This window comes from Camarhynchus parvulus, chromosome 5, assembly GCF_901933205.1.
Source record: "Camarhynchus parvulus chromosome 5, STF_HiC, whole genome shotgun sequence".
NCBI lineage: Eukaryota > Metazoa > Chordata > Aves > Passeriformes > Thraupidae > Camarhynchus > Camarhynchus parvulus.
Window position 1 is genome coordinate 55,375,135 of NC_044575.1, and position 14,108 is coordinate 55,389,242.

The following is a 14,108-nucleotide window of genomic DNA, read 5'->3' on the forward strand; positions in this document are numbered from 1 at the left end:
AAGAATGAGTTTTTTATTTGAATATTACAGTAGGTTTCTATGGTGTTGAACAATCCCAGCATTGATGGAGCAAGAGTTAACATGTGTTTCTTTGATAACTAAAGACTTTAAGTTAATGTGCTTGAAATCAAAATATAAGTTTAAAACTTGATTGAAATTACTACCACTTCACATCTGTTGATTTGTTGCCTCAAATATTTATCCCTGAGTAGCACATTCAGTGTGCAGTCCCAAAGAAGATCTTGGCCAAAAGTAATGAGTCCTTACATGAGAACTGAAGGCAAAGTGGAAGTTAGAGTGGAGGAGGTTTATTGAAGATCTAGTTCTTGCTGTCTGTGTAGCAGGATGTCCTGAAAAGAATTTAAAACCTCAGCGTGCTTTCTTTGTATGTGGAAGAGGATTTGGTCTCCCACACTGAAGTGGAGGGGCTTTAAGCTCAGAATTTTGGCTTCCCTGATCTCCTTGGGAATAACTCATCTTCAAACCCTGCCTTCAGACCACATTGCTTCAGCCTGTCTCTGAGTGCTCACAAACAAGGAATTAACAATGACACTAAAAACATTAGCATATTTATTATTATTACCTAAGGGGAAGCAATTGGCCTCTGATCCATAATCTTAAATCACTTAAACCTGAGAGCCCTCCTCTGACAGCTGGGATGAGATATGTAATACATGGACACTTATCTCCTGGCGTAACTGTGGCTCAAACAAGATGAGATTTTTTTTTTTTTTTTTTTTTTTATGTTTAGTGATGCAGGTTTTGGGGTTACTCATCTAATAATGAGCAGGGTTAAAACATGACAGAACTGAAAAGCTTTTATATATTAAGCAGTATCTCTCATCCATCAGAACCTGGGATTGTTTTGTGAGAGTTAAAAGAGGCAGTGCTTTCTGTGTATATGACCATTTAAAGTAGATTAAAAAAATCTTTGCAGAAATAATTTGGTATATGAAACACTCTGAATTCAAATATCTTAGTTTTTATTAAAGTATCCAGGCAGCAAATGAGAAATTTATAGATACTAGCTCTTCTGTAAGAAATAGGTCATTATCCAGGAAAGCAGAACAACCATTAACTAACATGCAGATGTCTCAAGGTCTTATCTAATGATAACATTCTGAAATGTCTGTAAAACCCAAAGATTTTCTCATCTTGACCTTTGTGCTGTTGTATGGCTTACAATTTGCTCAGAAGGCAATTAAATAAATGTCTGTCATGTTTAAACAGTAGTTTCCTTCAGAAAAGCCATAGGTTGAATGAGAAAAAAGTAATCTTATTTAGTTTCAACCTGAACATCAATGGCAATTGGGATAATGAAAGCCAATTCCACATTGCCCTGGCTGAAATGGAAATCACAGGAACATAATGCAGTATTAGAATTATTCACTGCTAAGCTTTCATAATGGAGATGGGTTTATGTTAAATAGACACAGGTTGTAACTTCATTAAACATGAATCTACATGAGGACAGTGCAGCTTATTCATGTTTGCTGTTAATAAGAGCTTCAAGAGCTGTAGAAATAATTAGTGATACCCTGAGACAAACAGAGGAATCAGGCTGCCATTCCTGCCATGTCCCATCACACTGAGGTGCCCATAAGTGCTGGCTGGATTTCCTTGTGGATGACCAGGAGTAGAAGCCTGCCAAGCTTTGTGGCCAAAGAGAACTTCCACAACATTAGCTGGGACAGCTGCACACAGTTCCCTGCTGGGAGGGGCAGGTAAAAATCGTTTGGACAAGCATTTTTGTTTTGTCGTAGAGGCTGTAGAGGTTGTTGGTCATTCATTGCAGATCGGGATGAGGTGAACAAGGAGTTGTGCCTCACCTCCCAGAGCTGAGCTAGGAACAGGTACAGCTGGAATCCACAGATCTCTGGAGAGTGGGAGGCAGGAGAGATGCTCAAGATCTCACTGTCCTTCCCACAGGTCCATGAGTGGGGCCTGTGCATTGGTGGGGCTTTCTGTTTCCCCTTTATGGATTATTTGCCTCCTGGATACACTCTACAGGACCAGGAAAGAGTATTCACAGTTATCTCTGCCTCTTGGATATATCATCTTTGGATTAATACAGAATAAATGGTGAATTCGTCATGCTTGAGGAGATGCCGGGGCTGTGGAGTTGCTCATGAGCTTAATTCTTGAGGGAGTAAGTCCCTGAGTGGATGGGCCAGGCGATTTCCTGGGCACTACTACCAAAGGGATGGAGCAGACAAAGGGGCTCTCAGTTCCAGACCACATCTCAGGGAAGCTCTATCCACATCTGTTTTCATTCTTCATGTCTTTAAGTGTCTTTACACAATGCTGCATGTGAGAAAATGAAGCCACCTCCAGAAGAAGCACAAAATGAAATAGTGCACTGAACAACTCAATTCTTCCAAGGGTGACCTTAAGTACCAGAAACTGTTGTGACTTGAGAAATTCTTTGATGTATGACACATTCTTTCTGATGTTTATTTTTCTTGTTTTATCTAAAAAGCTGGTTTTTAAGGATAGATTTCCCAGTAATGTGCTATCCCTTGCCCCATTAAAAGGCTGTGCAATAATTTTGCTTGCTGTAGTTATGACAGCAAAACTGAAAACTATAAAACCTTTAAATATGCAACCTTTAGGCAACTTGGGATCTACTACTTGGGGTCATCTATGCATGTTATTAGTGTGCCACTTTTCAGTGCATTAGACAGACCAGTAGCCCCTGTGCTGGTGAACCACTTGATTCCTTAAAGGACATTTTGTTGCCTTCCATCTTGCCCTGATTTTCAAACCCTCAGCCAGATTCTGTCTGTGTTGACAAAACTGAATTTAATGGACTCTACAGCCAATTTCTAGTGATTTTTAAAATGTCTCTAACCAGTTGGTTAAAAAAACAAGTTAATTTTGTTGTGATACCACTAAATCTATCAATTTGAATCACTGCTTCAGCTCATATATTATTAATAAGAAAACAAGCCAAACTCAACTTAGATGTGATTTTCAGATCTCAATTTCAGAGCATTTAAATCCAAGTGACCTTGGATCTTAGTGCAATTAAAACAGGACACAGCATTGCTGCTGACATTCAGTTCTTAGGGCCAAGATACTCAGTGATGTGCTAAAGACTACCCTAATGCATGCAGGGTTAATTACTGCTCAGCTCCATACATCATCTTTGAGATCCTTACAAAACTTCCTTATTATTACAGAAAAATGCTATGATTTGCCAATCAGATGTTTTCTTACCTTTGTCTCTTTGGCCTTCATCCAGTGCTGAATGTTTTGGCCAGGTCTGTAATAGAATCCCATACTCATATGAGCCAAATCTTTCTAAAAAATCTGAGTAACTTGGCCAGCTGCCTAGTGAATATTGTAGGTTTTTTGTGAAGAGCTGACCTTGATTCTGACTGCTGAATATGTCTGAAAACCCAGAGTGGCCTTTCTCCACAAAATAAAAAGACCTCTCTGTGGCCTCAAATGGGTTTGAGGTTGGAGTTTATTTTCTTTATTTTCGAAGCTGGCATTTTTAGTATCTCTGATATTTGTTACAGTTATTCATTCAGGAAACAGTCCTAGTTATTGCACCATAGAATGTCAAAGCTCTTGGCTTGGTTATCAGTCAATATATTCCCAACATACAATCCCCAAAATGTGGGAATCCTGTGTGCTGAAAGAGGATTGATAGCTAATGTTCATTATTCATTGGACTCTGGCTTTTTGTTGACAAGTCTTAACAGATTCTGTAACACCTGCTAAGTCATCCTGTAGTGTTTTCCAGCTGGGAAAGATTTTTTTAACAAATACTTAAGCCTGTAAACCCATCCTAAAAGTTATTGTTTGGACGTGCTCTTAATCTGTGCAGTTTTTGTTTTGATTCATTTGCTTTTGTTTGAATTTTTTATAATCTCTGCTCCCTGTAGAGCTCTTTGAGCTGTTCAGGAAGCTTATCTTGAACTGCATGCACATGCTGAGGAAATGGATGAGAGAGTTAAAAAATCAGATGGAACCTCCTGGGGAGTTTTAATTCCCCACCCCTACAGATCTTGAGCTGAAAAGACTGTGAGACCTTTTGTGTTAATTCCATGTGAGTCTTCCAGAGCTAGTTCCTGCCTTTCCCAAACTCTAGCAGCAACCACAAGCCATTCTCTCACTGTCAGCATTTTCCATATGAGATGATCTGGAGATGATGGTGCTGTTGAGTCTTTGCTCTGGGAGTCGTCGTGTTGGGGTCTGTATGAGCTGGGTGCCAGGTGGGGATGGCAGAGCTCAGCAATTGTCTTACACTGACTTGGAGGAGGTTCAGTTTCCTGTGCAAAGAGGGAAAGTGATAAATATTATTCTGTGCTTTCCTTTCTCCTCCCTCAGCTTTGGAGTGGGTCAGGTCTTTGTGGACACCTGTGTGCTGTTCAGGGAGCCTTGCTTCTTTCCTGGTGAAATCAGACTTGGTACAGCCAGCAAAGATTCTCCTCTGGGTAGAATTCAGCTTTCTCCTCTGATTTTGCACTGATATGTAGCAGGTTCTGTTCTTTCATGCTGCTTGGACACGTAGGGGGGAGCTGGCTGCAAAGTCTGTGGCTGCAGATTTATTACGGAGCAAGTTCTGTAGCAGCACAAGCACCTGTCCCTCCAAGTGCTCCAAAGCCCTCACTTAGCAAAGCATTGCCATCAGCCACCTGAATCCCCTGCCTGCCTTACAAACTGAATGTTTCACTGCAAAAGACCACTGAATCCCCAAGGAAATTTCCTCTTAAGAAATTTGTCCTGATGGTTTTTGCTGCACTGTTGAAAGAACACACAGGGCAGAACCAATGTCCCAGCTGAGCTTTGGTTCTTTTGCCAGGATGTGTTGGGGGTATTTCCGTCACAGTGAAAAGACTGACTGAGCATTGCAGGATATCCTATCCCTTAACCTAATTTTTTTTATTTGCACCCACATGTGTGCATTTGTACACAATATAGACTCAGGGACAGCCATGGTGCTACTAGTTTGTATTTCTTTGGCTGCATGCTGCCTTAAAAATGCTGAGATCTCAGGGAGAGCCATTCACTATAAGAATGTCCAGAGTCTTGTATTGTCAGTAAGGGGTCAGTTTCATGAATATTCATCTGAATTTGAAGTGCTCATTTGAAGAGCATGCAGCAAACATGTAGCAGAATGTTGCAATTGTCTATCTTTGCTCTCTTTTTTCCCCTACATGTATCTACCTTTATCTAGGGCAGTCAAAAATGTCTTGCCAAATCTTCTAGTATTAAATATTTGTTTTGCTTGTCATCTGTTTCATTCTCTGTTCTCAATGCCTATGTAGCAGGCAAGAAAAATCAAATTAAGCATATTTGTTCCTGGCTAACTCTTAGATCATTACTCATTCACTGCTGATGCTGATAACTGATATCTCCATATATCTCTGTACAGTGATTTATCTTTAGGAGAATCACTTTATCATGACATCAGAAAATTCCTGAATTATGCTTTCTAAGACTGGCTTTTCTCTGTGCAATGGATTTTTTTCTCTCTCTTCATATTACAGTGTGTAATGATAGATATGCTGCTTGTGTCTATAAAAAGAATAATTCTTTGAGTGTTCACTTTTAATGCTCTGTATTTAAGTCGTATTTGTGAGGAAATGGTATGCTGCTTTGCACCCAAGTGTTTTTTATTCTTGAGGGACACAATTATTTTACAGTCCAAACAAGCAAAGGGTCTTGGAACATCTCAGAATCTTACAGGAACAACCTCTGCATCAGTTTAACCAATTTTTTCTGCAGTTTGGAAGCTCAAAAGCTAAAGTTTGGTAATCAATCATGTATGAACACAGACATTTTTCTTAAGAGCAATGTTTGAGAATTCCTATCTCATGGCCTTGTTAAGTCAAAAGCACTTAAATTTCTGAAAGTATTAAAGGGACATAAAAAACTTATAACCATGATTCAGGCCCAAGAGTAGATAAAAATGTTCAAAATCATCAATCATGGTAGAAAAGAAAGCAGAATTTTCATTAAGTTACTATTGAGATGAAGAAAGATGGCATGTTTCTGTTTTATTGTAATAAAGACAAACTTTCTGTTTGATCCTCAAGTAAGGCTGAGGTGAAACAATCACTCTCAAAAGTAATTTTGTTTTTTTTTTTTTTTTTACTGAGAGACTAAGGTGTGCCCATATTTCTACTGGTAAATGGAATGACTCAGGTAAATAGACTTTTGTAAAATTGACATTTGCCCCTGCTAAATTATGGAAATGTGATACAGAACATGGTCTACAGTGACTCAGACAAGATACTATTACTAATGCAAATGATGGCTTATAGAGATTATGCCTTGTCAAATGTGTTTATTACTATTTTTCATGATAAAACATACTTATGCAGGGGATTTTAATGTGTTCTGTACAGCATTTTGTTACAGAAAAATACCATTAACTCAAATTGACTTACTCTGTGTTAACTAAAATAAAAACTAATGATCTGGTAGCTCTGGGAAATTGCTTGTAAGTGAGAAAACCTCACACAGAGGGAAGTTTCCAAAGAGAGCCTGTGCTTCATAGTGTTAGGCAGAAAAAGCATCTTCCATCTCTCTTGTTTTTTCAAAATTGAGAGGTGACCTGGTCATATTCTATGAACACCTGCATGTGGGAGAGATTTATGTGTATTGCAGGTCTTTTATCTCAACAAGATCATAGATTCTCTGGCTGTTGGCTGAAAATTAAAAAAGTATCCGTTCAGAAACAACACATGTTTTGAAAGAGAGAGTAGCTGTCCATTGGAACAAATACCCTGTAGCATTTGCAAACTTCCAGACTGTAATTTTACCAGGTATTCTGGGATTGATGGGAATATTTGGAGTGGAAGAGGTAAGTGCAGATGGGTACAGCAGCCCCTTCTCACCACACACTGTCATAATAGAGAGAATGGGAGAATAACTTCTGTTTCACCTTTCTGCATTCATTATGTCTTTGATCCCAAAGGCACTTTGATCTATCTGAATAAGAAAAGGACTAATTATTATTATTAAAATAGAAGTTATTTATTCTTTTCACATTCTGTGCTTTAGGAGCTTTAGTAATGCTTTGCAGTAATTTGTTTTATACCTCTCCTGCATTAAACAGAAATTAAAATCGTGGCTTGAGTTCATTAACATGACCATTTACCTCAAAGCTTAGTCAGGGTTACCAGAGTCTCCCTCTGCTATTATTCCATGATAGTCAACTCATTAACCCAGTGTCCCTGTCTCCTGCACTGCCTGCAGAGCAAGCTGCCAGATTAATTCCATATGATGGGAAATTAATCAGTACTATTGATCTGCAGTCTTCTTGATATGAGACTTCCAGGGTGCTCTTAGTCTCATGCTCTTTTCTATCATTTAAACTAGAAAAACATTAAGAGGCTTTATATGTTTCTTAGTGCAATTAGCTACTGTGCATTTTGGGGCTATGAGAATGTTAGTGTGTTTAGGAGGCTGTGCAGATATTAAACACACAGTTTACAAACCAAACAAAACCCACAGGTTTCCACTTTCTTTCTTCAGGTGTATTTGTGTTACTGTTTCAATAGGGAAAGCAATTTAAGGTAAGAAACTAGTTGAAGGTCTTATTTAATTGATCTACAATGAAGATGTCTTCATAGTGGACAGTTCTTCACTCACCTTTACTTTACATTCCATGAGGTTTCAATATACTTCCTTTTTCCTCCGATCTCTTTGGATTTTGTAGTCTAGTAGGCCCTCCTGAGCAGGTAATTCCTGTATATCTCACTGAGCTGAGCCCTGGGTGTGTTTGGACATGTGTTGGTAAGTGGTCACTACATCAAGACTTCTGAAAGTTGGGTTTTCTGAGTGTGAACAAAATGTGGTGGTTTTCTGTTGTGGATGATCTGTCTTTGCATGTCCTCGAGCTCCTTCAGCTCTGTGTGTCTGCTCTGTGCTCCTGCAGGGACTGAGCACAGCAGCAGGCAGATAGACTGGGCATCAGGTCTGGAGGGACACCCACAGACAGGGCAGAGCATTTCCACCTCTGGAAATGAATGTGAGATTCTGGAAATGAGTGTGAGAGCAGTGAGGAGTGAGCAGAGTGTAACAGAACACTCCTGTCTTCCACATCACCCTTTCAGACGAAGTGAAAGCAGTAGATGGGTGGGAAAAGACTGCCTCAGATCAGGATAAAACTCCCACCACAAGCTGTATGGGATGGATGGATGGATGGATGGATGGATGGATGGATGGATGGATGGATGGATGGATGGATGCATGGATGGATGGATGCATGGATGCATGGATGGATGGATGGATGCATGGACGGATGATGGATGGATGGATGGATGGATGGATGGATGGATGGATGGATGCATGGATGGATGGATGGATGCATGGACGGATGATGGATGGATGGATGGATGGATGGATGGATGGATGGATGGATGGATGGATGGATGGATGGATGCATGGATGGATGGATGGATGGATGGATGGATGGATGGATGGATGCATGGATGAATGGATGTATTGATGGATATGCATGGATGGATGGATGGATGGATTGATGGATGCATGGATGGATGGATGGATGCATGGATGGATGGATGGATGGATGGATGCATGCATGCATGGATGCATGGATTTCAAGATCCCCCCCAGGCACACCTTCAGACCCACCCATCCAGTTTATTTCAAACAGTGGTAGCCTTGGTGTTGCATGCCCAGCTGATTATTTTTCCATCTTTTCTTTCACCCAGGTCCTGTCGATCTGCCCCAAGGACATGAGAGCAGACATCTGCGTGCACCTGAACAGGAAGGTTTTCAACGAGCACCCTGCCTTCCGTCTGGCCAGCGACGGCTGCCTGCGAGCCCTGGCTGTGGAGTTCCAGACCATCCATTGTGCCCCGGGGGACCTCATCTACCACGCTGGGGAAAGCGTGGATGCTCTCTGCTTTGTGGTCTCAGGATCCTTGGAAGTCATCCAGGACGACGAGGTGGTGGCTATTTTAGGTACTGTGATCTCTGCTGTGGTCTCTGTGTGTTTTTCTTTTGCTGAGGTTTGAATATTAACGAGTTTTGCCTAACATCAGCTGGGACTATGGGAAGGTAGCAGTTGTCATAAGATGGAGATGCTGTGCCTCCAGAGATCCTTCTCTAGAAGCAAATCCTTCATGTTTTGTGCCATTGGGGGTGCTCTTTCTGCCCAGTATGACTCACCGATCACAGCTACAGTGTCTCTGAGCAGAGGAGAATGGCATCTGTGTGCTTGATATGTTTTAAATGGAGGAAATGCACATTGTTTTATCTTACTCCCTCTGGAGGATTTCCACATTAACCTTCACACTGGGATTCTAATTCTTTTGTATTCTAGCCCAGAATAACACCTGCAAACAGTCTCTGCAAATAAGGACAATTTTTGCTTGTAGTGAACTGGCTTTACAGAAAATAAAGAGTCTGATCTGACTTTGCAAAGGGATGGGGTTACACCATGTATCAAACCACAGTCATGAGAACTCTGAGTAATGGGGGAATTCAGGTAAATCACCCTGTCACTCCACCGTCCTATCTGGTTTTGGGAAAGAGCCCAGTGCAGACCCTCGTTAGCTTGTATGGGACTGGGAAAGGTGTGCCATGTGGTGGGACTGAGTGGTCAGCACCAGTGTGGAGGCAGGAATCCTCCTCAGAGGCAGAACTATGTGGAGGAAAAACTGGTGGCTCTGCAGAAAAAACTACCCAGAGCCTGTCTTGCTTGTTTCAAATAGGCCCATTTATTGCAGAACTCATATCCTCTTGAATATTTGCCTTCTCTTACAGTGGAGTTGTCACTCCCTGAGGGCAAATCCATCAGGTTCCTGGTCCTAGGGCGGCTGTCAGACCCCACTGAAGCTCTGTGCTGCTTCTTCTCTCTAAGGGTGGCTCCAGTGGGCTCCTGAATTTCTCTAAAAATGTGTATGTGCCTGGGACTGGGGTGGGACTGGGCAGAGTGTGGATGGGCTGCATGGGAACAGCTCCCCCAGGGCATCACTTGGATTCTCCCAGCTGGAGTAGGATCTCAGGAAAACTCTCATCCATGCTCTTTGGAAATACATGCTGCACCTTTCTGTATTCTAGTGTACATTAAGGTTTTAAAAAAGAGAGATTTAGTGTAAGAATGAATCTGTTTCCATATTTAGACGTGAAGTCATTATGATGAAAGCTCCTAAATCAACAATTTCCGTAGGAAATTATTCCTTGTATTCCAGCTCACTGGACCATTTCATTTTTATGATTAATCTCAGTGATGATATCTTATATTTGCTTACAGTTATTTAAAAAACAAAAGGCTTAAGAGGAAGTAGCAGTATTTAAACAAATAAATGGTTTTTACAATGAAAACAATAAGTTTGTAATTTACTGAACTAAGAGCTATCACTCTTGGATTATATGCAAAACTTGATTGCAGTTATTACTGAATACTGTGTGTTTGGAATGACAAGACAGTAAGAACTTTTTGTTTCTACCTTTTAGATGTATTAAATCTAGTATCTATGTTAATCCCCATTTGACCAGAGAGAATTTTAAACATATCTGGTTAAATGAATTACCTTTAATTGCCAAAAGTGCCTTCAGTTCTTCCATGACTCACAGCTGTGTTCATCATGTTCTACAGGGATTGGCAGAACGTGTAAATGTAACTTAAAGCAAGATAAACTGCTTGCTCTAGTCCTAGAACACACTGAAGTGTTTTTTCATGCTCTGACAGATTATTTAGCAGAATAGTGAACTGAGTAATTATGGGATATTTTGTCCTAAAAATTCACCTGTGGAAGAAAATCTCTCCCAGATGTAGCTGCAAAGGTCTTTCTAGTGGCAGCTGTGGCACCTGAAACAGCAACTACAGATCAGACAGTGAAAAGCATAATATTTATTGATCTTTTCTTCCTTGAGAAGCTCAAGCACAAGGAACATGAATCTGCCTAAGGGGGAGACCAGGGTTAAAAAAACTGACTAATGGGAAAACCTCAGTACCTGCTTTGAATGCTCCAAGCATCTGCTGCCACTCTGGTTTTCCCAGGAAAAGTCAACTTGCAGGATGTGCTGTCAGTCTGTCCATCTTCTCCACCTCCCAGCAGTGGCCTAGAGTAGAGGAAATGCAATAAGTATCCTTTGGAAACTTGTCCTCATTAATTTCCTCTGTGAGAGCAGGAATGAACAGGACATTCTGTCTGCAGCTTCTGCTCCTTGCAGAGGAAATAATAGTGCAATGTGGTTTAATACAGTAGTGTGTGATTTGCCTTACTTAAGGAAAGAGAGAGGGAGAAGGGGTGTTTGGTTTATTTTTCAACCATGCTCACCCACAGATGGATGGTCTGATGTATTTTTACATGTGGAATATCCAAGAGAAGTGAGTCAGGTAGGGACATTAAAACAGGTTAAGAACCATCATATCCCGTCTCTGACATTCGTGCTTCCGTTCGAAGTGCAGGGCTTCATCCTCCCTCAGGTCCTGGCATGAATCACTCCATGCATTTTGCTGCTTTTTCCCTTTGTCCATCTTCCCTTACCGTGTTCCCTTGCCCCTAGCCAGGGTGAGTTGGCACATCCAGCCTCCCTGCCTGCAGAAGCAGTGTCCTCAGGAGACTTGGCATCCTGTCCAGGTGCTTTTCTTTTTTTCCACCTTCATGGAACAGCCATCCTTTCTTTCAGCAGCTTTCTTCCTGCCTCAACTGTGGCAGCTTTGGTGTTCCCTGTGCTTGAAATCAGGTGGAGCCTGGTGATTGACAGGGCAACTTGCAGCACTGTGACATTTGGTTCCCCCCAGTTTGATTTTGTTCTAATTTGTGGATAATTAAAGGCCCAGCCACTGCAGTAATCAGCACTACAGAAAACACTAACAGTAAGAGAATGAATACAATTGTAGACCTGCAGTTTTTAGGACTCATTAAAGGAGCTATCCAGGTGCCCCATTATGTTCTCCTCATTAGTTACCTTTCTAAGGGCAGTGTCCCACCTTTTGCAGGTCCTGGCTGTGGCAGGGAGCTCTCCATGTGCAGAGCTGGGGTGCTGCTACACTGGGGAAAAGGAGACACGGACATTTTAACATAACTCATCTGCAGCTACCAGGAGAATGGAGAAAGGCAAACAGTCTTGTCTCTAATTATCCAAACTTTCCTAGCAAGCGAGGTGACCCTGAGAAGGCACATCAGTAATTTTCCTCCATCTCAGGCAGGAGTAAACAATTTAACTGCCACTGCTCTGCACAGGGAGGTGTTACCAGCAAAGCATCTCAGGGAGGACCAGGAGTTTGGAGTCCCCAGGCTAATGAAAAGAGGCATCAGCTACCAGAGGGCGCCTCATAATTCACCCTGCTGCAATTAACCTGAATTTGCTCCTGATGAGGAGTTACACATCGGTGGCAGTGCCATCCAAGTGGCTCTGAAAGTTGCTTTCCAGCTCCTGCTATTTGCACAGCTGGCTGTTTAAGTTGTGCAGTAACTTAAACTGGGCATATTGATTAACAAGGTTTAAAGAAGTTGTTTTTTCAGCAGAAAAATAATGGTCTGCTGCATTCAGATGTTGATTGTAGGAATTGATCAAAAATATTGCTTGAGCTGCATAGCGATAAAAATATATTGAGCAGTGAAATCCTGGTGGGGGTTGCTGCTGAGTGAACTCAGTATGATAGTCAAGTCAAAATAAATATAAATGTAGATGTTTCAGCCACGCTTAGGGTCCTGATCCCATAGTACTCAGTTTTTTGCCTTTATGTATTGCATGTTAATTCACAGCATGTTCTGCATATAATTCCAGAGTAACCCATTGTTAATTTTTATTAGACAAACCAGACCTTATTAAAGGTCTGCTTCATTAATTATTTCCCATTTTTTTATCTGGGAAAGGGATATGATGCAGTATGAGAGGAGTAAAGCAAGTTTCTTGAGTTTGGTATGGCGGGTGAAAATCAGGTTGAGTGTTTTTCTGCTCTTAATGAAACTTGTGTTTGGAGATCAAAGAATTGAAGATCTCCCACCAAATCACACAGAGAAGAGTTCTTTAGAAGAAGAGCAAGTAGCAGGTCCCATTTGGATGAGCAGGAATCCCAGTAGCTCCATGGCTCTCATCCATGGCATTAGCAAGATGATATTTGGTATCCATGCATCAGCACTTTGAATTTCCATGCCTGGGCAGCTGGGCATGTGCTCTGTGCAGGACAGGACTGAGTGTGCATGTGGTGCACTTTGTAACAGGAAAACCTGCTAGTCCAGTTCCATCTCACAGTATTAGTGGCTAATTGCCTGATTTTAATTTGTTTAGTTGCAGCTTGGGTTTCTTCTCAAGTGAAATGAGGGTGGCAGAATTGGCCCCTGTGTCAAATCAGCTCTTGTTAATTTATACTGAACTTTTGTGTTGTTTTCCATGTGAAGTCGACCAAGACAGACTAATTGTGAACATTTCCCCAGGTTAGTAGCATGCACCTGGTAGCAATTTACAGAACAGGCTGTGTCCTATTTCATCACAGGAAAAGTCCCCTGTGTCCCAATGAGTTAAAGCTCCAAATTAACTAAGAGGAAAATGATTCATAGAGGAAAGGGTTGGGGGTTTATTCAGCTAGCAGAACTGAAATAATTAATGTGATTTAGGCTGGGTTTTAAGTGCTGAATCTGAAAGTATTTTGCAAAATACTTGAAGGGTTACTCGTGTGAAAACGAGTGTGATTTGCTGGTCTGCACTGTGCAGTTCCCCTTAAGTGCCTTGGGATCAGTCAGATCTTGCAGGTCTGGATTGACATCTGCAGTCCCGTATTAAGATTTAGTCCTACTGATGCTTGTTCAAAAGTGTCATTAGTTCTTGCTGACAAACCTGAATTTTTCATATTGTTTTGTAAATTTAATATATTTTTGTGTCTCTGCATGATGGTTAATTATGATAAGAAACATCAGTCTTAATTTAGTACCAGCTAGTGTGTTACAGATTTGATCCACAGCCTCCAGAGTCTGAAAGATTCATTTCTCTGAATTGATATGTTTTTGAATTAGACCTGCATGCTTCACTGCCAAAAATTGAAAGACTTGCCAGCACAAGAATAGGAAAATTATTTAAAAATTGTGTGATACAGTTCTTTTAAATCAGACTAACAGTTTGAGGCAATCTGATTTGCCCTATGAGTTTTCAAGGTGGTAGGAATGGTC

The 14,108-nt window shown here is 41.1% G+C and overlaps 1 protein-coding gene across 1 annotated transcript in view; it reads left to right on the plus strand.

The window, feature by feature from the left end:
• Positions 1-14,108, plus strand: part of KCNH5 (potassium voltage-gated channel subfamily H member 5) — a 153,211-nt gene that overhangs the window by 104,962 nt on the left and 34,141 nt on the right. Inside the window, exon 9 of the mRNA XM_030949319.1 lies at positions 8,697-8,949. Coding sequence (XP_030805179.1) covers positions 8,697-8,949 — 253 coding nt within the window. The remainder of the gene's footprint in view (positions 1-8,696; positions 8,950-14,108) is intronic.